At 37.9% G+C, this 27609-nt stretch overlaps 1 protein-coding gene across 1 annotated transcript in view; it reads left to right on the top strand.

Annotated features, from left to right (window-relative positions):
* polrmt (RNA polymerase mitochondrial) overlaps positions 1–27609 on the top strand; it is a 74014-nt gene that overhangs the window by 3978 nt on the left and 42427 nt on the right. The window contains exons 2-9 of the mRNA XM_033046519.1: positions 2454–2552; positions 3376–4154; positions 4724–4857; positions 15663–15849; positions 18958–19107; positions 19696–19863; positions 21756–21926; positions 22725–22964. Coding sequence (XP_032902410.1) covers positions 2454–2552; positions 3376–4154; positions 4724–4857; positions 15663–15849; positions 18958–19107; positions 19696–19863; positions 21756–21926; positions 22725–22964 — 1928 coding nt within the window. The remainder of the gene's footprint in view (positions 1–2453; positions 2553–3375; positions 4155–4723; positions 4858–15662; positions 15850–18957; positions 19108–19695; positions 19864–21755; positions 21927–22724; positions 22965–27609) is intronic.

Raw genomic sequence — 27609 nt, 5'->3', positions numbered from 1 at the left:
AATCTAAGGGGAACCGACGCAGTGGGAGGGAGGGGCCATTGGGGCAATAAAAAGGGATACTTGTAACTTTATTGGTACCCATTACGTGGCGAATCTTTGTATGCATAGGTATGCAAAACAAAGCATCTCACTGACTTGTCACGTGACAATAAAAGTATTTCATCTCACTTCTACACCTCTTGCCTGATGGGAGAGGGGAGAAGAGGGAGTAGCCAAGGTGTGATTCATCCTCGATTGTGCTGGTGGCCCTGCCACGGCAACGTGATGTGTAAATGGTGTCAATGGAAGGGAGGTTGGTTTCTTTAATGATCTGGGCTGCGTACACAATTCTCTGCAATTTCCTGCGTTCTAGGATGGAGTTGTAACCAAACCGAGCTGTGATGCATCCCGATAAAATGTTTTCTACGGCGCATCTGTAGATATTGATGAGTGTTGTTGGGGACATGTCCAACTTCCTTAGGGAAGTAGAGGCGTTGGTGTGCTTTCTTGGCCATTGCTGCAATATGGGTGGCCCAGGACAAATTGTTAGTGATATTTACTCCTTGGAATTTGAAGCATTACTTCGGCGCTGTCTGTGCAAACAGTGGTATGTGTACCACTTTGCTTCCTGTAGGCGATCACTACCTCCTTTGTCTTGTTGACATTGAGGGAAAGATTGTTGTCTCGGCACCAGGTTATGAGGTCAAGCAGCCACAGTGTAGAGGGAAAAAGAGTTACACACAAAGTGCTGGAGGAACTCTGAGTAAGGCAATATCTGTGAAGGGAATGGGCAGATGGCATTTCGGTTCGGGAGCTGACACGGTTTTGAAGGATATTCCCCAAAATTTTATCGTGCTGCCCTCTCAATTAATCGCACTGCTAACACCATTACCAAAGGAATGAACTTGGTTGAATTTTTGCTGTACCTCTTCACATTGTTAGGTAATCGAACGATCTTTGGAGTTGACTACTTTGAGGATGTGTTACATGGGCAAAATACTATTATTTTCTTCTTGTATATTAGTAGTTGGGATTTATCTGCCAAATTCATTATAATTTACACACGTTATGGTTGCGTTGTTGATTCTGAAATATTGGCAAAAATAATTATTTTTAAAAGCTTTTAATGATTTATGATCTGTAATTAATTAGTAAATAAACTGTTCTTGCTAATATGCTTGCTGCAGAATTATATGCAATAACTACATTTTGCCCTAGTGCATAGAACAGTACAGCTCAAGAACAGGCCTTTCGTTCCACAATGTCTACCGAATATCATGCAGTGTTGAAACTAATCTCTTCTGCCCGCACATGATCCATATCCCGTCATTCCCTGTATATCCATATGTCTATCTAAAACATCTTGAATACCGCTATAAGTTCTGCTTCCTAGTCCACATTCCTACAAACGTTTCTTATTGATGTACCTGTTCAAGTGTCTTTTAAATGTTGTAATTATACTTGCCTTTACCACTTCAGCAACTCCCTCCATGTATGCAACATCCACATTTTGCTTATATCCTCCTCCTTTCACCATGAACCTATGCTGTCTAGTTTTCGACTCTCCTATCTAGGGAAAATATAGGATTATGATTATTCGCCTCATCTATGTCTCCCATGATTTTATATAAATGTCACTCCTCAACCTTGAATGCTCAGCCTATCCAGCTTCTTATAGCTCAAACCTTTCAGACCCAGCATCATCCTCGTAAAACCTTATTGTCTCTCTCCAGTTTAATAACATTCATCCTATAGCAGGGTTGTCGGAATTGTACACTATGCTCCAAAATGTGGCCATACCAACGTCTTTTACAGATGTAACATGACATCCTGACTCCTGTACTCAATGCCCTAAAAAAACACGACAAGCCCTCTAAACTCCTCCTTCACCACCCTGTCCACCTATGTCATTGCCTTCATGAAACTATGTATCTGAACCTCTAGATCTCTCAGTTCTACAACATTCTGCAGTGCCCTACCATTTGCTACGCAAATCCTTATCTGGTTTGTCCTACCAAAATGCAATACCACGCATTTATCTGAATTAAATTCCAGTGCTGTTCCTCGGCCCACTGGGCCGGTTGTTCAAGTTTCCATTGTAATTGTAAATGCAATGTCAGATACCAGATTTATTGTAGTTTCCTTAATTTATCTTTTCAGAATTTACATTTGTTGCAGGTTTTAAGGAAGATGTACATTATCAAGTTGTCAGCCTGTTAGACATATATTAATATTTATTAATGAAAATAATATTTATATTAATAGCCACTTTGCTGGTGAATATACAGACACTTCAAGTACAATGATAATTCAAATAACTGAATAGATGAAAATTGAATGAATCTCACAGATTAAATATTTATTCCATCTATTCTGCAATGTTCTGAACCGAAGAACACATAGCAGATAGCTACAGTTGAATATGTCCTAGTTTCATGGTCAGCATAACTAAATCCTTTGAATTGTTTTTGCAGAGCATCCTTGGGATTTCTTCAGAAGAAATTACTCTTCTTTTATAGTTAAGAAGGATGATGGAAACGATCAAAACTGTGGCAGAGCTCATTTGTTGGAGGGTAAGATGGTGGGAGAAAATTGAAACACAGTGTGGGAAAATTAAGCATAGTTTAATAACATATTTCTAGTTTATGAATTACTAGGAGCGTTATTTGTGTGTCACTCTGCCTGTATCCATGCCACAGTATTAACTTTTCCATCATTTGTGTTGTTAAGCAAATTATTTTAACATATGATCTTGATTTACTTAAAGAAACATTGTTATTGTGCCAATGATCTGAATCCTATTGTAGTCACTCAATGTGTAATGTGTTTTCCTGTAAATTCATTTATTGTAAATTCAAATATTTTTAATATTGAGGTTTGTCGGTGCATAGTTGTGCTGTGTCGAACTTTACCTCATTTCAAAGAATATTCACCTCCTTGGCCAGATTTTCTCGCCCGTCCTCCAATTCTCCCGAGAATTTGATTCTTTCGGATTAGTCTCCCGCTCTGCCTTCTTGAGAAGCTGAACACCTACTACTCCTTGCACACTACAGGTTTCTTGTTCCTTTGTGCACAGCACTAATGGAACTGAAATACCATGTGTTAAAATGTCATTTCTAGTTTATAGAGCTGTGGTATCAAAATTAAGTGTACTGTTCATGGTAATTTTGGATTAACAAAGCTAGGAATTGTGATATGAAGCTTTGTCTCATTGCCAACATAATCTCCATATTAGACAACCTCATCGGTTGGTATCTTGTATCAGTAAGCATCCTTTTCAAATCATTATCAACCACTGTAAATGCTTTTTTTGGCACATGTGCATTTCTGAATTAATTGATAAAAGTTTCTAATTACCTTTTTTCAAATTTCTTTATTTCTACCCTCAAATGCCAGTACTTGAAGCTAGAATGCATCAACTTCAGGCAGATATTGTGACTGAAGTGAAATGTACAGAGGTACAATTTATGGATGAAATAAATGTAACTCACCTGGAATGTCACACTAAGTCAAAGAATCTCACCTTTTTGCCAGCCAGAGAGTTTAAGAAATCCATTAACCCAAGTACAGCAGCAGCCAGAAAGGAAAGAACTACCGAAAAGCAGCCTGGCAAAAAAGGTTGCGTGCAAACAGCATATCCAAAATCTACGTTTGCTCCCAAAAAATGGATTGAAAAATTAGATGAAGAAAAACGCAACAAAACCAAGAGGCAGCTTAGTATTATGAAAAAAATGAAAGAAACTTTTCCATTTCCCAAGAAGAAAGAGATGCCCAATGCTAAGTCTATGGAACCTGACAGAAAAAGTGCTTCGAAAGGCAATTCCACCAAGACTTCAGCAGTACAGAGAGGCAATTCGAATGCGTCGGGTACTCGAAGAGCAGTTAATGTTAACGCAGAATCCGCGGAATCCATGAAAGCTATTCTTGCTGAAGTAGAAAAGCTCGAACAGCAACTCAACAACCGGGACCCATCAGCCAAACAATTTGAAGGTGGTGAGGGACATAAACATGTCGACACCCAACAGAATATATTATCTTACATTGAGGCCTGTGCATTTAACGATGACCTGGACAGAGCTCATCAGTGTGTCATGTCCAATCACCGGATTCTTACTCGTCGTAAGCAGTTAAATATTAAGATTTACAGTACTTTGATGCACCTGTGGGCTAAAAAGGTTAGTCGATCTACATTTACCTTTGCGCATGCCGCAACATTTACCATAAAGCACAGTTCCGTGGTTCTTTGATGTTTCTTGTTTTTATTAACTTCAAATTATTGACAGCCTTTCTATGTAAATAAGTTTTTTCATGAAGCCAGAATACTTTTACAAACTGCTGCAGCTTTATATGGGGAATTTTAATTCCCAGGTCTTGGTAGTCAGTAAAAGTAACCTTAATTAGTTTGCTACCAGACTCTACACAATGGCCGATGTAGCATTTTCCATTTTCAGATTGATGAAATGTAAATAATTTTTACATGGAACTGTTAAGAATAACTTGCTGTGAAGTTTATTTTGTATTTAACCACATCAGACAAAGGGTATTCTGTGGCCTGAACCTGTTCCCCCTTTCAATTAGATCATCCCCTAACCTTACTGATATGTCATGTCTCCTTGTGATCTTTTGTAATTATCTTTATTCTACATTAATTTGCTAATGTTCCTAACAATTCTACATGTCAATGAAATAGTATTGGGTAGAAAAGATTAATATTGGGAAATAACCTAAAATGATGTAATTGTAGGGTTCATTAGACCAGATTGGCAAGCTATTCAACCTGGTGGAGGAAGCAGGATTGAAGCCTAATTTGAACTGTTACGTGGCAGCACTGGAGTGTATGGGACGCATGGAAAATTGCTCGGTCCATATGATTAGAAGGTAAGCAGTGATAACAATAAAAGAGCAGAATTAGACAATGAGCGTATCGAACTCTTACATGTTTCAAATGAGCTATTGGAGTAAAAGAGCAGAGCAAAGCAATGGAATCTGGCTAGAGTGGCGTTGACTACACAACCTTGCATCACTTATTGGGAAAAATATTTTGAGGGTCTGTTATAAATAAGAAATTACCACCATCGATCTTTGATGCTGTTCAATTATTGACACAAAAATAGTAAGTGTATTTTGACAGGTAAAATCTGCTCCAAAATCTTTAGTTTGTGAAGGATATTGTCTCCTCAAGAATTTAACTTTTGTGAAATACGAACGTAATTGCGATAAATTAAAGATATTCTCTTCCCAAACTGAAAATGCTCTTGTCTTTGAAGTAGTGTATTAAATATCACATTGATACAAAAACTTCATGTCTTCGAAGCGGATACTTTGCGAGTTTAACAGAGGTTTTAGCCACTCCAACGCGGTATAAAACACAAAAATCTAATAAGCTAATTAAACATTTGTACGTCACATCATACATATCTTCCAGCCACCCTTTTAAAGAAAATGCATTTTTATAAACCTTATGAAATCAGTTTGTAGAAAAAATGACAAACACTTTGAAGCAAATATTTTGAACTTGAATCTGACTGATACATGAAACTAGTATAAAATTCTCTTGTTTTTCAATGTAATATGTCTATTTGAAAATTAGTAAGACATTTTTCTTTGTGGCAATTCTTTTTCCCCCTCATTTTTCCTTAGTTTAAACTAGAATGTTCTACGCAAACTTCTATATTTTACTCCATATCCAGAGTCGTAACTAGCGTACTCTGTAGCTTCAATCTTAATGTCAACATGCTCAGAATCTAGATGCTTCCTCTTAACATCACCTGAAAGATTGGGACCAAATTCCAATTATGTGTTGATGACATTTAATTCTATACCTCTACATTCTCTAACAATGCACATCGTGCTGAAGGTACTCAGCAGGTCAGACAGCATCTGTGGAGTGAATGGGCAGGCACCATTTCTGGTCAGAAGCCTTCTTCTACCTTCAGCACCAAACCATGTCCTCCAGAAATGCTACCTGGCCTGCTGAGTTCCTTCAGCACTTTGTGTTTTGATCAAGATTCCACCATCTGCATTTTTTTTGTCCTCTATTAACAAGTCTTTTGACTTTTAAAATTTTATAATATTTTCCCGAATTGTTTTTAAACAGTGACCATATTCATACCATGAAAGACATGGATAGATTCATATTACTGATTACTTGTCAAGAATTAATTTCCCTCAGTGTGCACAGCAACATAGCATTAAGAGGAGGTTATTTGGCTCATCAAGATTATTGTATCATACAGCAGGATAATGGCTGATCTGTGACCTGACATCCCCAGTATTGCCCTCATAAGGTCATAAGTGGTAGGAGTAGAATTAGTCCATTTGGCCCATCAGGTCTACCCCACCATTCAATCAATCTCTCTCCTAACCCCATTCTCCTATCTTCTCCCCATAACCTCTGACACCTGTACAAATCAAGAAGTGCATGAAGTGTTAACAGACATAAGGTCGGCAAATCTTGTAAGAGATGAAAAGGCTATCATTGGCAAATTGGATGTTATGTTGTACCCCAATTGAATCACCTATATTCCAATTATGTAACAGGAGATAAGCATTGATTACCTGTCTTATCCAGAAGATGGCGCCACTGATCTATTGCCACGGATAGTGTAGAATTAGTAATGTACTGCAATCAAGGTTCTTTTTTAGCAGATAGTTTCTAATATATTCAAAAGTCTTCATTTGATTTTTAAATGTAAGCAATTATCTCATATTTTCATTTTCCACAATGCATATAAGTGCCTGTAATTTAAAGTAACTGGCCTTGGTTTTATGAAGGACCACAAGAAAATAGCGAAGAGGGTACATAAATGACAAACACTATTCTTAGTGGAAAAATGTTGTACTTTATTTATAAATCAATTGCTAAATGTTCATATCCACTAATTTTGATGTGTCAGATGTGAAGCATAAACAATTTTCAGTTGCTAGATTGACAATTGTACAAAATGATCGACCTCACCCTAAATACCATGATGCCTACCGTGTGATCTTATCATTCTATGAGGTGTCACAACAAGCAGCAGCGTGACATGTATAATGGGTTTGAATTGAACCAGCACCAAACTTATTGTTAGAGGATTGAAATCTATTCAGCTGTAACTGTGTATAGGCGATGTTATTATAATAATCATATCAGAAATTTAGTAAAGCATTTTGAACACGTACTATTATACATGATCTGAAGAAGGTCTCAACACGAAACATCACCCATTCTTTCACTCCTGAGATGCTGCCTGTCCCGCTGAGTTACTCCAGAATGTTGTGCCTATCTTGCATTATACATGGCTTGCAGTTCCCATGGGAGTATTTGGTTAATGAAATACATTTCCTTTTTTATGTCTGGTAAGATCATTCTTGAAAATTTAAGAATGTGTTAACCTATTTCTAGAGTTTTGGGAATCAGGATGACAAAGGTTGTCTGTTTGGTAGATTTCATGTCTTAGTTGTACACTGGGAGGATACATGGGTTGAAGTGAGTAGATAATACAGTGAAGCTGGTGGATGTTGATGTTCTTAACTGTACTCCAGAAATTATAACCTCCAGAGCGGTATTTTTTTTTTTAATTAATCACTTTAAGGGATGTAAATATAACTGACATGCCCAATATTTATTGCCTGTCAACAATTTCAATTGAGAAGATAATGGTAAGCTGCCTAGTTGAACTGTTGCAGTCCTAGTAAGGCCTTGGCCTTGTGTTGATGGGTAGAAAGTTTTGACCCAGTGATGATAAAGGAAAGGCGATATGCTTTGAGATCAGAATGGTGTGTAACGTGTTGGGGAATCTGCAGGTTGTGGGGTTCCCATTTGCTCTCCATCTCAAGTCTGTCATTGACTGCTGGGGAATACCGTTCTCTGGTGACTTCAGGAAACATTTTCAAAAATAAAACCTTATCAAAACACATAGCATGATGGAGGCAGTTTATCTCATTTTCTGAACAATGACTAGAAATTTGGGTTAATTAAACTTCTCTGTTCTCGGTCCAAACTAGATTATGGGTTGTTTTTTTTAATATAAGTGACCATCCAAGTATGGTGAAGGTTTTTACTTCCTAGGCCACCCTTTAAGGTATTGCATTCCAGATCCTCACCAATTTTTAACAACTAATCCTTTGACAAATTAAGTTAAATGTATGCCACTTAGTTATACATGTTCTTACCTCTCATAATTTAATATACCCCAATGGAATCTCAGTCAGTCTCCTTCCCGTCCCCCCAGAAAAATACAGAGCCTGTCATCATAGCTATGATTTGCCAGTGCTTCCAATGTGCTTGTAAATCTCCTTTGTATCTTCGCTCATTTGATCTCAGCCTTGTAATGTGGTGACCAGAACTTTAAACACTCAATCAATATATTTTGCAGCAGCTCTAGATTGTATATTCTATGCTTTGTCAACAATTTGGTGGGGGGGGGGGGGGGTTCGGAGGGAAAGGAGAACAATCACAATATGGTTCAAATAATTTCAAAGTGTAAATTAGCAAGTTTATGTAACATTTCAACAAATTCAAATCAAGGTGAATGCTAGAACCAGTTTGTGGGTTAATCAATAAGCACAACTTTAAACATATCAACTAAAAAGTATCTATTTCCTCAGCTTTAAAGGGGCAACTCCTTATTGGAGTGTAATAAAGATTTGGCAATATATCCATTTGAAGGCTGATGTTTGTGTCCAGTTGTTTTGCTAGTCCACGCATTTGGTTATTTTGGGTTAGGTAGTTAATGTCTGACTCTTCATTGTTTTTTTTATTTTCAAAACGTTGTCCTTTGGAAAAATTAGAAAGGATGGACAAGTCCTGATCATTTTACAGAAAATGTAACAGATATTTTGTCTTGATTGTGATGGTGTAATTTCTGGACCCGGCATAGAAATTGCACTAGTGTTAGTTAATCGTGTATGCACAGTCAGCTGCTAGTGTAAACTAGATTATGTTTAGAGGTAGAGCATGGAAACAGGCCCTTCAGCCTACCGAGTCCTCACCAGCTAGCAATCGTCCATTCACACGAGTTCTGCATTATCCCAATTTCTCATCCACTCTCTACACACAAGGGACAATTAACCCACAAAACCCACACATCTCTGTGAAGAGGGAAGAAACAAGTGGGTCTCTGGCAGTGTGAGGCACAGCTCTACAAGCCAGTTAGCAAATTGATTCATAGTGTGTGTAGGAAGTTGTATAGATATATTTTAAACCTGATTTTTTTTTTTTTTAAGTATCATAAAATAGGGATGACATGTTTAGAACTGAAGGGAAACCTCGTGCCCTGTGACCTACGTATCGTTTTGAAGAAGCACAAGGTTACATTTTAACTCACTTAAAACTTACACTGGAAACTCTGGCCTGCAAAGCATCAGCTGTGTCACAGTGCACATGCAATATTTAAGTTAATACCTTTCTATGTGTTGCAAAACAGTTGGAATAATTAACAGATCTGAGTGCTGGCATCTGTGGTAGTTGAGCTGTAAAGACCAATTATTTATTCAACTGCATTGTGCTTAAGAAATCTCGCTATGAAACACTTGGTTTCCACGGGGTTGTTATCAAACAAAATCTGGAATAAGCGGTCAGTGGCCATAAACCAGATCAAAGCAGTAGGTTTTTTAGAAACTACTGAAAAAAGGAGAAGATAGAGTTGGGAGAATTTGGGAAAGCAGGTTTAGAGCTGAGAACTTGTATAACAGAATGCATGCTGTCATTTAAAAATCATCAGAAATGTTCAGGACACTGACATTGGAGAAAGACAGAGATTGCATGACAAGGAAATTGATGGGTGCAGGTGTAGAATTGGTGGTGATTGTTGGATTGGAAGTAGGTAGAGCAGGTGCCTAGGAGAAATTGAAGGCAAGAATGAGAACTTGAAATGGAGGCTTGCAAAGGGTGAAGTGGGCTTGGTATGCATTAGGATACAAGCAGTCTTAGAGTTGATATTGTACTCACCTGATCTGATATTTGCATGGAGGGCTCTTAATAAAATGCTGCTTTTTTACTCCTGTTTGATATTTTACTGTCCCCATTGCTAAGTTACCTTGCGTTCTACATCTGGGGTTATATCTCTTAGGATGGTCAATTGATCCAGCATCTGACAAGTTGAGATCATGAGAGACTCTGGCAGGTAATGTTAACAAAACCAGCTTGGTGTGTAAAAACTTCTGACCTGGACAGGACTCGCAACTATGGCCAAGTGTCTCTCCTTCCCCCTCCACCCCACAATCAGCCTAAAGAAGGGTCCTGACGTGAAGAGTCGCCTATCCTTGTTCTCCTGGGGTGTTGCCTGACCCGCTGAGTAACACCAGCACTCTGTGTCTTTTCTAAGCCAGCATATGCAGTTCCTCGTCTCTGCAATTACAGGTGCCGACAGTGTCACATGATGCAGCCCATGACGGGTTCAAATAATTGTTTTGAAAAGAACTGCAGATGATGGTTTAAATCGAAGGTAGACACAAAATGCTGGAGTTACTGAGCGGGACAGGCAGCATCTGTGGAGAGAAGGAATGGGTGACGTTTTGGGTCGAGACCCTTCTCCAGAGATGTTGCCTGTCCCACAGGTGCAAATAAAGTTGTTTGATATTCTTCTGCTCCTTCTGTCTTCCTTTCACAAATAACAACATCCATTCGACATCCAGAATTTTAAATATAACTTTGAAATATCTGATTATCAGAACAGTGTTGCAATAAACTAATACAGTTATGGGGACTTAAAACAGAAACATCTACAGAGAGAGAAACATTCAGAGCTAGAAATGTCACTCACATAGGTTCCATTGCTTTTGGCTATCAAAATGAATCAGTCTGAGATTTAAAATCTTTATTTAAGTTTGCATCTGCATTTTGTAGTAGAGTGTTCTGTAGCACTACCACCCTGTCAGCAGTACTATAAAAACATCCTCCAAATAATTTGATTATTAGACTTTCTTTTCTGTAATATGTAATGATGTCTTTGCTGCTCAGCGTTGAAGGGGCTGATGCAGGTATTTCTATAACACTGCCTCATGATTGATTCAATCCAATCTTAACCTCTGACATCAAGAAAGAAGTGGCTATTCCACCTCCAATGATTACAGAATTATCAGTATTTTTTTATTGGGGACTGCATTCTAGGTATAAAATTAAATTCAGAACTGTTTCAGGATTATCTCGCACTAATCTACATTTCTATCATTGGTGAATGCATCAGTCTTTTCTAAGATAGACACAAAATGCTGGAGTAACTCACTGGGACAGGCAGCATCTCTATTAACATTTGTTGCGCAAGGTCATAGAATATAAAATGTGACTTATTGATCATTAATACACTTGGAGTTTTGCCACCTCATTAAGCATTTACTGTTCTATTTTAAGAGTTATTTCAACCAGAGACGACACAAAGATCATCGAGTAACCAGTTTTCTTCATTAAATGAAAAGTGATTACTTATAGAAATATTCATGTTTAATGCATTGCCTTTTGAAGAAAATTGCAGTTCCATGTCATAATAAACACCTTCACAGTATATATTTCTTAATGCACTAATTATTGAATTGTACTTGCAGGATGGTGCAATTACATAACATTTTAAGCTTTTAACATATTAATTGGTTTCATGTGGTTTGCACAGTCAATTTTATGTGCAAGCAGAGTAAAATGGCAGGCAATAATTGAAGCGGAACTGAGAGAGGCCTATTGCTGGAAGTCAGAGAGAAGAGCTGAAGGTAAAACCATGTGAAGGTATGAATAAGCAGGTGAAAGAGGGTTGGAAGTCAATTAAACAGGGTTTGAGATTTCTGGAGGAGTGTGGAGCTGGCAAAGGTAATAGAATAATAACGTGGCAAGTTTGAAGTTGGTGATCAAGAGGAGAGAGAGAGAGTATATTGCATTGAAGTCACTTTGAACATACTTAAGGAAATATTTTTGCATATGACAGAGTGATGAGCAAATGTCATCAATATATATGACTTGCATATGCATTTGGTGTTGTTCAAATCATATGAGTGAACTATGGAATTACACTTGGTTTCAACTGTGGAAATCATCCATACAGCAACAGGATTAAGAAATAGTGCATTGCTCCCGATCAAGTGAAATTTATACAAGCAAATTAAATAGGTAATCCTGTTTTAGTGATTAACTTTGCAGAATTCATTTGCTGAATGTATTACAGGGAGCTTGAAGGAATCAGATAGTGAAATATTTTTGACTATATAATTGTCTTCACCCCCCAGTATGTAGTCTTTGTTTAAGGCCTAGCTGCCTGATGCCTCCTCCTATTACTTTTGTATTTTGCTTGTGAAATTAAGTAGTAAGCTGTGGTGTGGAAGTCTTTTACCAAAATATTCTCCTGTTTCTCTCCTGTTCAACTGATCAATGGATGCAATGGTCCTTCAGAACCTAGTCAAATAAACATATGTGGCAGTGTGTTAGCTAATTCATAAATGTTCATGGGCATTGTGGCAAACGATTTTGCCTCATCCTCGCCACATCCATATCCTGGTGTGGACTGAGACTATGCTGACTGTCTGCTGCTCTCTACTTAGATTGCCAAGCTTATTTGTAGTGCTAGTGGTCCACCTCTGACTCATAAACAGTAGAAAATGGAAGTTGAATGTGTGGCCTTTTTGTTTGAATGCTTAGAGTCAAACTTGTCTTTCTCTCTTGTTCTAATCTTGGCAAATCTTTCAAAGTGCTCGAAGGCTAGATACAAGTGCTTGGCATCCTAAACAAATAGTGCAAGAATGGAGCCATCCTGCAGTGCACTATTATTATATTATATATTATAAATATTTATAATTATTAACAGTGCAGTGCACTATTATTATAACTATATGAGATTTTACTTAATGCCTACAGTTTCAAAATAGAATGCAATGAAGCTTGATGTTGCAGTAAACTTTCTTTACCAAACTGGGACCAAAGGTAGAATTTTTGCATGCTGAAATCAAAAACAAATAAACATCTTCAGATGTTGGAAATATTAAATAAATAAAAAGCTGCAGAAGCTCAGCAGGTTAGGAAACATCATGGAAGTAACAAGAGTTAGTGTTTCGGGCTGGGGATCTTTCATTAAGATGTTACCCAGATATCTGAAGATAGACACAAAAAGCTGGAGTAACTCAGTGGGGCAGGCAGCATCTCTGGAAAAAAGAAATAGGTGATGTTTCGGGTCGAGACCCTGCTTCAGACTGAGAGTCAGGTGAAAGGGAAACAAGAGATATAGACGGTGACATGGAGAGATATAGATCAAATGAAAGAGATATGCAAATAAGTAACAATGATCAAGGAAACTGTCCATTGTTGGCTGTGGGGTAGATGATAACGAGTTATACAGACAATGAAACTCACCAAGACGACAGTGAAACAAGTACGACTAAGGTGGGGGAAGGACAGAAAGAAGGGTGAGGTAGGGCCAGATATCTGACCTCCCTCTTGGTCACTCCCGAGACTGCAGCCTGTTCATGCAATTCCAGCATTTTCCTCAAAGATTGCTGACGTAAAAGTATTAAATTTGCCTACTTTCACAAATGCCCCCCCCCCCCCAACATCAGTCTGAAGAAGTGTCTTGACCCGAAATGTTGCCCACTCCTTTTCTCCACAGATGCTGCCTCACCTGCTGAGTTTCTCCAGCATTTTTTGAGCTTTGAAACCCAAATGATCTTTTTAATTTGTAACAAAAGCTTTGTGTAGAACAAGCATGATATTGTAGGATCCACAATTTGCTCAATATCTTATTTTAAGTAGAGCACTACATATGTAATAAATCTGTGCTGATGTTGAAAGCATTAATCTCCCACACTGTTTGATATGTATTTATGGAATGTTAAGCTCATTTATAGATTCACGTTGCATGGAACACTGCACAAGCTCAGTATCAACTTACCGTTTATGATTAATGTGCTGGACAGTGACTCTGCAAATTTGATTTCATTATCTATGTTTCCTTGTGATTGTTATAAATTTGTACAGAGTGAAATTTAAAAATATATATATATATTAATTCTTTAATAGATGCTTATGAATGCAAAATTAATTTTACTGCCTGCCCAATTAAAAGGTTCTAGACTATCAGTCAGATTATGGTTGGTAACTAAATCATAATTATTAACTTTTGCTGCAGAATGTATTTATAAAAGTACCCAATGATGTTCTTTAAAAATCATGACAGGGAAAGCAGAATTTCATCCTTATTTGGCTGATCTCTGTTGAATTAGTAGCAAACGTGGGGTGATTGTCATCAGTTAGCCTTGATTAAGTCAGTATAAACCTACAGTTAGATAGCCCCTACTACCCTCCTTGGAAAAAAGACTAAGAATAAAAATGTACTCCCAAGTGAAATGCGGCTGTCTGTGTTAGTTGTCAAAAGTGACTCGGTTCACTGATATAATTTGGACTGTACGGTCCAGGTTCTGATGGGTATAGTTGTTAGAATGAGTTTGTAGCAGGTAATGCTCGAACTAAGCTAACATAGGACTGTCACAGAACCATGCTTCAACAAGTTCTGAGATCAGGATTCATCCATGATCATGTTTATTTTTTTAATTTTGACTTGGGAAGGTACACTTGGTAACTGCAATAAATTTTGTGTGTTCTGGGTGAAGAATCGTGCCATATTGAAGGTCTAAAAAAAATTAGTTGAACAAAAATTCAATACATCGCCCAATATTGTGTAATTATACATTTTGGTTGTGAAACATGCAACTAGATTGCCCGCTGCAAAAAAAATAATTTCATTTCAATTAGATGACGGAGCTTTAGTCAGGGAGCAGGTGATGTGCAGGGCAATGATATATCCTTGTATGTAGATTTTAACTCCTGTAATGAGATGAAAATGAGACAAGAGCAATGGCTGGACAAATGTAACGGTTTATTTCTAATTGTGGATAGTGCCTTAATGCATTTAAATATCTCGTATGGTTTAATGGCTCAAAGTGACTTAACACGTGTGGATTTGAAATATTCCTATGTTATCAACTTCCCATAAATAGCTGTAAAAAGAATGATCTATTTTTTCTTTCTTTGATGTTAGTTGAGGCTTAAATCCTGCCAAGATAGTGAGAAATCTTCCTGCTTTTCATGTGTGTTATTCTTTCCAAAGTCAGCACCTGCAACAGTGCAATACAATTATGGTACTACAAGTATCAGCTTTTGTTTCTGAATCAGACCCTTCTTAATGAGCTGATGCCCACAATGTATTAACTGTGGGTACTGGCCTATTACAAAGGATCTAAATCAGAATCAAACGTACAAGCACTTCTGTCAGTCACTTTATTTGGGTCGTATGATTTATTTATTTCTCAAATAAGTATATTTTGAAATTTTAAAAAGTATGATTTATGACTGTGTTGCTCTAACTTCAGTGCTGCCTTTGGGAGTTTTCTACAGATATCTTTGTTTGTTAACAGAGCCTGGTGACAATTCTCAGGTGTAGTCATTGATTCTACCCTCTCCTAAAGAAAATGCCACGGGGAATACTTTTCATCATAATTTGAAATGCAGATTAAGAGGAATTTGCATTAAAAAAAACTCAGCATACATTTGATTTCAGTGATCAAATTTATATTTGTGTGTTACAAACACTGATTTAAAACTGCCCAGGATATTATAGTTTGAGCAGTACGTTACATGAGGAGATGGGCCTAACCCATGACGATTAAAATTTTCTACAATATCTATTGAATTATAGTTGCTCATTATCTGTATGAATTTATGTTCCTAGGTGTATTCAACAGCTGGAGGAAAATGGCTTCCAAACTCAAAATATATTTAAAACTTGTATATTCCATAAAGATGAAAGAGAAATGGTAACGAAAGCCATTCGTGTTGTAAACCCCAACTTCCAGCCCTTATCGGAACCTGAAGCAGCGATCTGCCAGTCTCCATTAGTGTCACGTTTTTATGCAGAGGTATGGAGGAGAGAGCGATGGTACAGAGAAAATAATTTCAACTAGATTCATTTACTGTGCACAATTGTAATTAGTAATAATATTTAATTTGCACTTTTAATATCTTGATTATTAATAATGATGAACATAAAGACTGCATTTGGTGGATCTCCTAAAATGTAGCTAAGAACTAAAACTTGTTCACTGAAATCAGATTTGCAAATTCTTGGTGAGGTTTGTATCAGTTGTGATGTATCTATATTGCCATTTCTGGCAAATATAATTGACTAAATAGCCCTGCATTATCAGAAGACGTGGAGATACCCTAAGTACTGGAGTAACTCAGCGGGTCAGGCAGCATGTCTGAAGAAAGGACCTGACCCGAAACATCACCCAACCTTTTTGTCTGACCCGCCAAGTTACTCTAACACTTTGTGTCTATCTTTGGTATAAACCAGGATTTGCAGTTCCTTGTTTTAATTATCAGAAGAGGTAGCTTGTGTGTATGGTCAGAAAGATATCAGTGACTTTTCAGCATCTGGTGAACAGGAAATATGATTGTACCTGTGACACACCAGCAAGCAGCAGCTTTGTAAGCTATTGGCAATAGCACCACCGCCGACTAATGATTTGTAAAATCAGAATGTTCTGCCAAATGAGAAACCACTGCTGAAGAAAGCTGAAATTTTAATAGAATTAATTTTTATAATAGTGGAGGCTGCACTCGGCTTAAGCTTAATTGTACAATTGTAACCTTTAATATATCAACTGTTGTCAGAAAGCATTTTCAGAATTAATATTTTAACACAAATCACAGGCAATATATTTTGAAAACATAGAAACATAGAAAATAGGTGCAGTAGGCCATTCGGCCCTTTGAGCCTGCTGATCATCCTTTATGTTGAATGTGCACACATTGTTCCTGTATTTTGTGCTTATTTGACTCCTGAAAAATTATACCTGCTACAAAAAGAAATGGATTAATCAAGTTGATTGTCTCCAAGATATTATAATTCATCTGGAGCATTGTCTGAATTGCCAAGCATGTCTAAAGATTTTCCTCAAAAGAAAAAGGATACAGAAACGCAGCGGTTCATATTGTGTTCTTCTTTAGCCAGCCTTTCAGGCCTTATTTGTCACATATTAGTTGAGTGTGGATCACCAGATTCAAACTATGCAACTATTATTTAGTGTATGTTATTTTCAGAGATATTTGAAAAGGCCATCAATTCAGACCAAAGATCCAATCTGAGGTCCATTCACCACTCACTTACTGCTGGATGGCCATGGCAACAATGCCTTCAGCTCCCTTTAGACCATTCCATGCAAGGATGCAAAGCATTTGCAAAGAGGAAATGGGCCAGAGTGTGGCTGAGCAAATATTTTAAATTCACTACGTATACTAGACGATCAACAGCACCACCTTATAAATATTGAAGCTTCAATATTCATTGGGCAAAATTACAAATTATGAATTGATACAATTTTAATTTGGAGATAATTTTTAGTTACTCTTTTGTAAAAATAAACTTTAACATTTGAACATGAAATATAATACTAGACATCTGCATGGTTTCTAATGGCACACATTGGATGCTTTTTAATTTTGTCTCCATTCAACATAGTTGTAGGGATGATACATAGAAGATAGACGCAAAATGCTAGGGTGTTTCAGCGGGTCAGGCAGCATGTTTAGAGAAAAGGAATCGGTGATGACTCGTCGAGACTCTTCCTCACACCTTTCCTATCCCAGTATTTCGTGTCTGCCTTGAAAGGTTGAAAGGTCAGTTTATTGTCACGTGTACCAATTAAGGTACAGTGAAACTCGAATTACCATACAGCAATACTAAAAAAAGCAACAAGACACACAACTGCATAAAAGTTAGCATAAACATCCACCACAGCGGATTCCCCAAATTATAGTCTAACCTTCTTCCTCTAATAAAGTCTAATCTTCTTTCCCTTTAGTGTTAACCAGCATCTGAAGTTCCTCCCTGCACAGTGATGGTACATAGTGTTCCTTGCACTAGATAGACAAATTATATTTTAAATACATCTTAAACTGACTAATAATGAAGTCTAAAACATATCAGGTTCTGAGCTTCATTTGTAATAGCTCTCTTGTTCCCTTGAAGAGAAATATGTGAGTTTATTACTCTGAAGTTAAATGTTGTTAATTCTTCAATGTTTAATACAGATGATTAATTTATTTAGGTTTAGTTTGGAGATATAGCACAGAAACAGGCCCTTCGGCCCACCGAGTCTGCGCCAACCAGCAATTACCACACACTTACAGTATCTTATATACACACACTAGGGACAATTTACAATTATATCATGCCAATTAGACTACAAACCTATACGTCTTTGGAGCGTGGGAGGAAACCGGAGATCCTGGAGAAAACCCACGCAGGTCACTGGGGGAATGTACAAACTCCATACAGACAACGCCCGTGGTCAGAATCGAACCCGGGTCTCTGGCGTGGTAAGGCAGCAACTTTACCGCTGCGCCACTGTGACGCCCAAAGGTACTAACGTTTCTAAAGTACTTTAAATGCAGATTTATAAAGTATGGATTAGTAGGTGCTCACTAAATAATTTCTTATTCTCAGAGTGAAATAATTTCTGAAACAATTCCATAGCTTATGTAAATAATTTGTACGGCTACAAACTACAATTAAATAGTAGTCTGAGGTTGAGCTGCATCATGACATTATTACTTCCTTTAACTACTTTGATCGTTTGAAATACAGCCCTGTATTCCCACAATATGCATGACAAAAAGTGCTTACATTCAAAACCATGAATCCATTATTTATGTTAGCATTAATTGGTACTATTGTTCTAACCTTTATACAAATATATCACAAGGCTTAAATATATACTGTTAATCCTAGAGATTAAATATGTGATAAAGGTAGCAAAACTTGTAATAGTGGAGTAACTATTACAATTTAGCTTTCACATTGCCAAGTGAATAGTGCTTTCCAGTTTTTTGTTAAAAAAAATAACCAACATTTTTGAGTTGATTTTGTAACTATTCGGTTACTAGTGCCGTAATTATTAGGCTAGTAGAATCCTGCTGCAAAAAAATTATACCATTTGAGAAAGTATTGTGCTTTATTTTAGGTTGGGCCGGTGGAATATCCCAAATTGGATCTCTGTCTTGCAGAACTGAGGGAGAGATTTGACAGACAGCTAAAGAAGGAGCAAGCGGATACTGTTACTATTGATTCTGTTGAAGTAACAAAGTCTGTTACAGAGAAGATGAAAAAAATGGTACCTGTGCTTTTAAGTGTTCAGACTCGATAAAATGTGGAAATATATATATTTTAAAATTTGTATCTCAGTTCACTTTGAAATTTAAAAAAAAAAAATCAAGTGTTTCGTATCACTTTGCAAATGATGTTCATGGAGATGGAAGTTTGTGGAGTTGTTTTCAACAGACTGACAAGAATACCTCCTCTGATTTTTCAGCTCTATATTTCATTTTTAGGGTGATATACTGGGGCATAAAATATAAAAACTAAAGTGATTATGTCACCTTACCGATTTCCTTTTTTAAATACATGAGCACAGCCAATATTTAGTCATTATTTGCATAATTGATTTCCAGGTGATATTTTTAATTGCACGAAGTTTGAAACACGGGGATTTTGTACCACTCTTATTCTGCCATTAAGCTACGGGACATTTGTATTAAGGGCTTTAAATCTATGAGGTTCCTGATGTAAACTTTAATAATAGCCATCTATTTTCAAAAAAGAAAGTCTATAGTTTTTCTAAAAGTCAAAAGTTCTAAACATAGTTACCTGTTGCTTGTTTGATCTGATAACCACTAACTGAAATAATGTTGGTTAAAATCAGCGGAAACGTCTGGCAGATTTACGCGCCAAGTGGCAAAAATCTCTTCTGCGGGCATTTCATGAGTCCAAGTTCCACTTGGCTGGCAATGGAAATTGTCCCTGGAGAATGAACCTCTATCCTTATCTCTGTCTGCTGGATGATAAAGAGTATGTGGACATTATGTTACAGGTATGAAAGTAGTTTTTATAAAAATAAGATTCATAAAAGATTTATATGTAATATCATTAGGTATTTAACTATTTTAAGGAGTATGTTGCAGCCTCGTCTAAATTCAGCCCAAAAATTGGGAAATGCATATATGCTGCCAAGAAATTGATATGTGAATGAATGTATCCCTTTTGTGTAAGTTAGTGATTAGTTTGAAATCTGTCCGCTGGTTGATTATAAGTCATAGAGCATATTATAACTAAGTGTTTTAATCAATCAAACTAAACATCAACGACTGCATCAGTGCTACCTCCTGCACCTATGCAGAACTCACTGCTTCATTAACTTCCATCCTGCACTCAAATTCACTTGGACTATCTCCAACATTTCCCTACCTTTTCTTGGTCTCATCCTCTCCATCACAGGGGACAAACTATCAACTGACATCTATTATAAACCCACCAATTCCCACAGCTATCTAGATTACACGTCTTCCAACCCTGCTTCCTGTAAAGACTATCCCTTACTGTCTATTCCTCCGTCTACGTTGCATCTGCCCCCAAGATGAGGTGTTCTATACCAGGACATTGAAGATGTCCTCATTCTTTAGGGAATGGGGGTTCCCCTCTTCTGTCATAGATAAGGCCTTCATTAGAGTCTCCTTGATATCCCACAGCTCCCCTCTACCCCCCCCCCCCGCCTTCCACCCCATCAGCTGTCGCATACAGCACGTAATCCTCCAACATTTTTGCCACCTCCAACGGGATCCCATCACTAGCCACATCTTCCCATCTCTTCCTCTTTCCTCAGAGACCGTTCCCTCTACAACTCCTTGGTCAACTCGTCCCTTCCTACCCAAACCGCCCCTTCCCCAGGTACTTTCCCATGCAACCGCAGTCTTTTCAGCAACCTTCCCCTCGACTCCCGTCCAAGGACCCCAAGGGCTGCATAATTTTTGTTTTTTCTTTGAAAAACAAAATAATTTCATACCGATTGTTTATGTCTATCTGAACAAGATCGCCAAAGCCAGATTAGACCACTTGTATACTTTGTAAAATTCATGTTGTTTTAGTGCTCCTTACAAATCTTAATAGTATTCTGCACCATTATGTACCAGGGTAGTAATATCTTGTGCATTGAAATGTTGCTTCAGCAAGGAAAGTAGTGGTCACTGAATGGCCAGTGGGAAGACACTTTAGCGAACGCACTTTTAAAAGGGCAGGATTGGAGATTAGAAGGTAGGAAAGTGAGGAATTCGTACATATAAGTCATAACAGCATCTTACTTTTACATGGACTCTTTGTGGATGACAATGGCCTGAGGCTTTGCTTAATGGAATAGAAGAGGGCAAATGGCATCACTGAAATTTAGACTCGAGGACCTAGAAAATCATATCACTTGGGAATCTTCAGACTGAAGAAGGATCCCAACCGGAAACATCGTCTATCCATTTTACTCTACAAATGGTGCCTAAGGAGTTGAGTTCCCCCAGCACTTTATTTTCTTGCTCAAGATGCCAAGCATCTGCACTCTTGATTGTCTCCAACTCTTCACAAATTTGTATCCAAGATTGGTTTCTTATTAAATAAAAAGTTGGATCATAACGATGGTTTGTTATATTGTTAGCCTTGAATTTACATCATCTAGGGGCAAGAAAACAACAGATCCATTAGGCCATTCCTGCGGTCTAAAATATGATGTGTTTGTATGTGAGGAAATAATTAGAGAATTACCTGAACCTCGCAAGATTTTTTCCATTATCTATAATTATTCCTAACAGGAAACATCCAAGTCTGTAGAATGCATAAAATGGCAATGCTTTAACAATAATTTTGCACCTTAACCTATTTGAACTATTTAGCGTATAAGATAATTGGAGATGTTTGAAGCGTAATATCTATGCTATTTTTCAGTGTATTGGCAGCATCCATCCAAATGGAGAGGCATTAGTGGTAATTGCAAAGGAATTGGGCAACAGAATCTACAACAAGTATTCAATACGAAAGAAGACAAAAAATGAGATGGTGGACAAAACTAGAGACATTTATCATGCCTATGCTGAACTGTTGGCAAAAGACACTGAGGTAATATTGACTAAATTTGATTCTGGTTAAAAAAATATTTGATAAACAGATAGTAGAAAGTAGTCATTAAGAATTTGTATAATGCACTTTTTTCTAAACTTTCCAAGAAAGCAGTCAAATTGGCAATCGGTTAAATTGAAGGCCACTGTCCGTCAGCAGCAGCAATCAAGATTGCTTTTCTACTGCAATGTAATAAAATGTTAAAATCATGTCTGCCTTTTTTTAGAGTTAAATTTATGGCATATCAAAATTGCAGATAATCAGGAATTTGCATTGAGAGGGGAAAAAAGCAACGCAAAGTATCACAACATATTTTTTGTCACCGCTGTATTTTGAAATGTTCAAAATCTTTTGGGGACACATGTGATGCCAGCAGTCGCCGAAAAAATTGGCAAGTGGGACAGGCCTTTTAAGGGAACATAGACAAATTGTGGGTTGGACAGACAAGCAACAGATGCAGTTTGCTGTAGAACTGTGTAAACTAATGTATATTTGGAGGGAAAATAAGCATAGGGTATATAAGCTGAAAAGTCCTGAATAGGAACTAAAAATGTTGGAAGCACTCGGCAGGTCTGGCAGTTTTATTCCATCCTGGTGTTATTCCTATTTCCATTTTCACTGTCTTGCTGTTCATTGCCAGCATTTCTGTTTGTATTTTAACATTCTAGCAGGATCAAACTGGATTTTATAAGTAGTGATATTAAGAAGCCATTCAAGGACAAATTCAACGAGCTTCTGACCTTTTATTTCTTTGTTATATATGATGAACATATTAATTAAATTATCTTTTAATTTCAGCTAAACAACTTCCTGCCTCGTGAATACATGACGCACCTGGAAAGGAAGATGAATGCTGGTCCTTCTCTGTTCAGTGAAGATTCGTCTTGGTCTGATGTTCTGACTGTACAATTGGGATCCCATCTCGTGGATCTGATGGTTCGCGAAATTAAAATCCCCACAAACAACCAACATCAAACTCGCGAGAAAAGTCTTATTCCCGTCTTGTACCACATGTACAGCTTTCGCAGTAACAGACAGGTAAAGCACAGTGTAATTTTTCTTTTGGACATTGCCTAGATTTGTATTGTGATTTTGAAGAATTTGGATTAACCCATTACCTTCCATTTTTTATTGTGAGAACAGATTTTATTTTGCACATTAAGCTTAGCTAATGAAGTTTCTGAGCAAGAAAGATTTCTGAGCAATGCTCATTTATATTTGACCTTTGTGACAGGGCATTTCAAAGTACTTTATAGTCCATTAAGTATCTTTAAAGTGTAATCTTTATTGCAATACAGGAAACGCAGTAAATAATTTGTGTATTTGTATGATAAAAACACAATTTTTTTTAAGCTTGTTGACGGAGGGATAAATGGCACCCGAGGCAGCTCTTTAAAATAATGCCTGGGGATATTTTGTTTTCAGCTTGGATAAGGCCCTGCAATGTCTCATCGTAAATGACGCATCGGGGTACAGTACTTCTAAGTTCATGCATTTTAGATTACATCAAAAATACCTACAAAGTATTTGACATATTTGACTAAACTTGCTTCATTTCACAAATGCCGTGAGTTTTGTCTAATACACCAAGGGGAGGTAACAAATATGCAGTTCATGGCAGACACTTAAAAGAGTGGTAGTGACCCAATGATTATCTAGTGAGGCAAGTATGCAGGAACAACTCCCAGCAGTCAGTATTAGGAGTATCGCTTTGCTTGTTGTACGTTAATGTACTAGATGGATTTGGAGTCAATTGGGCAGTTCTGAACATGGTGCAAAACTCGACAACATATGAGCTAGTGAGCATGATGGTAGCAGGACAGAGACAGACTGGTGTAATGAGCACACTCATGCAGAAAACCATCAAAGGTCAATATATGTGAAGTGACACGCACTCATGTAGAACAATGTGATTAGGCCATATGATGTAAATAGCACCATTTGTAAGGAACATTTGTAAGGTCCTCAGAAACCTTGCCTGTTGCTAAAGAGGACACAAAGATCATTGTCAACCACCCCAGGAATCAGACCTTGTTGTCCTCTCTCCAGGGCAAGGACATCCTTACTTTGATTAAGGAGATACAAAAATTGCACACAATATTCAAGACGTGGTTTCACCAAGGCCCTATATAATTGCAGCCAGACATCCCTGTCGACGACTCTTACAACGAAGGCCAACATACCATTTGCCTTCTTAACCATAATTGGACCTTGCCTCCAATCCCACTTGCTTTAATTTAGCATGCCAAACTATTATACTGAAAGCCAGTGGGATTCCCAAGTGAGATTATCCTTTTTGAAAATCCATGTTGTTTTCAAAGTACTCTGCCATTGTTTTCTTTTATAATGCTACAAACTCTGCTGTTGCATCTTTTATCATTTTCCGGCTACTGATGTCAGGCTAGCTGGTCTATAATTTCCTGTTTTCTATCAACTTCCATTTTTAAATAGTCACACGGCACGGAAACAGGCCCTTCGGCCCAACTCATCCATGCTGACCAAGATGCCTCATCTAAGCTAGTCCCATTTGCCTGTGTTTGGACCATCTTTCTTTCAACATTTCCTATCCATTTACCTGTCCAAGTGCCTTTTAAATGCTGTTATATGCTGTTAAATCCTGCCTCAATTACAAGCCCTGGCTACTGGTTCCATATGACCACCATCCTCTGAGTGAAAAAGCTGCCCCTCGGGTTCCTATTAAATCTTTCCCCTACTGAGTAAAAAACATGATATTATATGCCTCTAATAGATCACCCCTCATCCTCCTGAGTTCCATGAAAATAATGGGGTTTTATTAGCTACCCTCCAATCTGTTAGAACAATCCAAGAGTCTATTTAGCATTGGGAATACATCCAAGCAATGTATCCACTTCTCAAAGTCTCTAAAACATAGATTATCGGCTTTCTATGCCATTATTTTCCTTCATACCATTTCGCTACTAATACAGATCGCATGTTCCCCAATATTCCTGGTAGTTGTGTTCTCCTTTGTGATGACAGAAGCAAAGTATGCATTTGATTGGTGTGCCATTTCTTTGCACGATAAAAACAAACAAATAGCTATGACTATAAAACTAAAGCTCAAGAATGGATCAAGAACAATTGGATTCCGCTAATCTAAAGGCACAGTTGACCCTGCACCAGAAATCTGTGAACGGCCCTGTTTGATATTGGATGCTGAATGCACAGCTAAACATTGTTTTTATTTCATATTTGCAGCATTTCCACAATTCTTCTCCCCATTATTCAACAAAGCATATTAAACTGTTGCTGGTTCAGTAAAAGTCAGTAAATTAATCCAAATGAGGCTGAGATTGAGCCTTGTTAATTATCAGATTGTTCATTATATTTTCTTATAACTGCAGTGGTACATGCTCATTTTAATTGTTTGTATTCTGAGAATTAGTTATTAATGACTAATTGAATAGCCATTAAAAACTTGAAGAAATCTGAATATACCACCATATGATTTTAAGAATCGGGCTGTAAAACGATCCACTCTGATAACCCTTTTAAAAACACTTTCTGTTATACAGAAATTAATCATGACATGCAGCAAGGGATAGTGGGTCAGAAGGCACTGCATTTGGGTTATGCATTGATTTCACCTTCACCTGCTAGTACCACCATTGCATTTACAGAGCTGCCAAGTAGTACGGATTTTCCATATTTTGTACGGAAATGCGATAAGAATACTGATGTATGATTTTGTGTTGTTAAATACGGATTTTAAATATGGAGTTCAGTTCAGTCTGAAGTAGGGTCACGACCAGAAATGTCACCCATTCCTTCTCTCCAGAGTCGTTGCCTGTCAATTTCCAGGTTTAAACAGAGTGCTGTCAGTTTAACTTGTGGGAATTTAAATGAAGAGCTGTCGGCTGGAACGCTATGGGATCTAAATATAGCGCTACCGGCTGGAGCACTATGGGCTTTAAACATAGCGCTATGGTCACAGACTGTTCAGGAAAATTCTCGTGTAACAATGAGTCTTTGGAATTCTCTTTGCGCATGATTATTTTTCAGGTAATGGTGGAATTCTGGATGAGCCTAATGGTGAAAGGTTACCAGTGGGATTGCAGTTACATTGGGATTGGCCTTGATTTTACAGAACAGTGGGTGGACTCAAGGGGGAGAGAGGGAGGGGTATGAGAGAGGGAGGGATGAGAGGGAGAGGATAGGAGGGAGAAAGGAGGGAGGAAGAGCGGGATGGGAAAAGAGAGAGGAGGAAGAGGATGGTGGGAAGGGAGGGGAGGAAGAGAGGATGGAGAGAGGAGGGATGGAGGGAGGGAGAGAGGGGAAGGGGAGGGAGGGAGGAAGAGGGAGGCTTCCAGAATGGCTTCTCCATCATCATCTGGTGCTAAAAGCAGGAAACAGCAGTGTAAAAAGACATGGCAATGAATGCACTGTCAAGTAAGGTGCGTAGAAGACATGTCAATTGGTAGCAAAGTTATGCATTCTTGTACTCTTACATGGGTATGACCGCACATAAAAAATAAAAAGATTTCAGCAAAATGGCATCGCGAAAAATTATTGATTTCCTCAGCAAAATACTAATTTTCAGGCACTAGAATACTGAAATGCTCTGACAAAACTTGGCAGCTCTGCATTTGGCTTTAATAGCCGCATGGTTCCCAAAACACCACTGGTGTTGTTGCTGTGGCTATCCCATGATTGGAAACTAAGCCATTGGCCATAGCAACCAAGTCCTTGCCCCCAGGCTGCCCTCATAGCTTTCTGACAGCTTGTGCTGTCACAAGGCCAATTTAGTCTCTCCAAATGTTTATGATCAGAGGCAATTAGAAGGAAGCGAGTTAATTAAAAATTAATAAAACGTAATATAAATTCATAAACACATGTAACTGTTGCAAAGTGGAAGCATTAATATTAATAAAAGTTTCAAACAAAACAGTCTTTACAATGAAGGTAGCCAACACGGATCAAGTTAATGGGGTTGTGCTGATATGCCACAAGAGCTGGTATAAAGTGGAGGGGCCAGGTATGTGTGTATCCACCGAGGAGAATGTGAAATGCTCCTGGATTCAGCAGGAATTTCATAGATGGTGTGAGAGAATAGATGTTCGTACATCCAACCTCTTGTGCGTTACCGACTCTCACACTACATAGCATAGACATGCATGTCTATAATGTATTGTGTGAAATAGGCTAAATGTTGGTCCTCTATGGATCAGCAAATGTTAACCCAACAAATTAGAAAACTGTGACAAACTCTGCCCAAAGTCAAAACATCCTGCCATTCCAAGGTTTTTAAATAAATGACAGCCAAATCCTGAGGCCAGTTCATTGGCTATATTTAAGAGGGAGTTAGATGTGGCCCTTGTGGCTAAAGGGATCAGGGGGTATGGAGAGAAGGCAGGTACAGGATACTGAGTTGGATGATCAGCCATGATCATATTGAATGGCGGTGCAGGCTTGAAGGGCCGAATGGCCTACTCCTGCACCTATTTTCTATGTTTCTATGTTTCCAAAGCATTGCTGCCTAGATATTGGATCCCAATGTACTGTTTTATTTTCCATCTAGTGGGATCCTCTTGGATAGGCAAGATGGAGACTGCATCATTTTCTGCTGTATTTAATATTACAGTAGAAATTTTAACTGTGCTTCATCCTTGTAGTGATTGTCCGGTTAACATATTCTCTAACGTCATGTGTATGATTTGTAGAA

Source organism: Amblyraja radiata, chromosome 29, assembly GCF_010909765.2.
Source record: "Amblyraja radiata isolate CabotCenter1 chromosome 29, sAmbRad1.1.pri, whole genome shotgun sequence".
Taxonomy (NCBI): domain Eukaryota; kingdom Metazoa; phylum Chordata; class Chondrichthyes; order Rajiformes; family Rajidae; genus Amblyraja; species Amblyraja radiata.
This window is presented reverse-complemented; position numbering and strand designations above follow the sequence as displayed.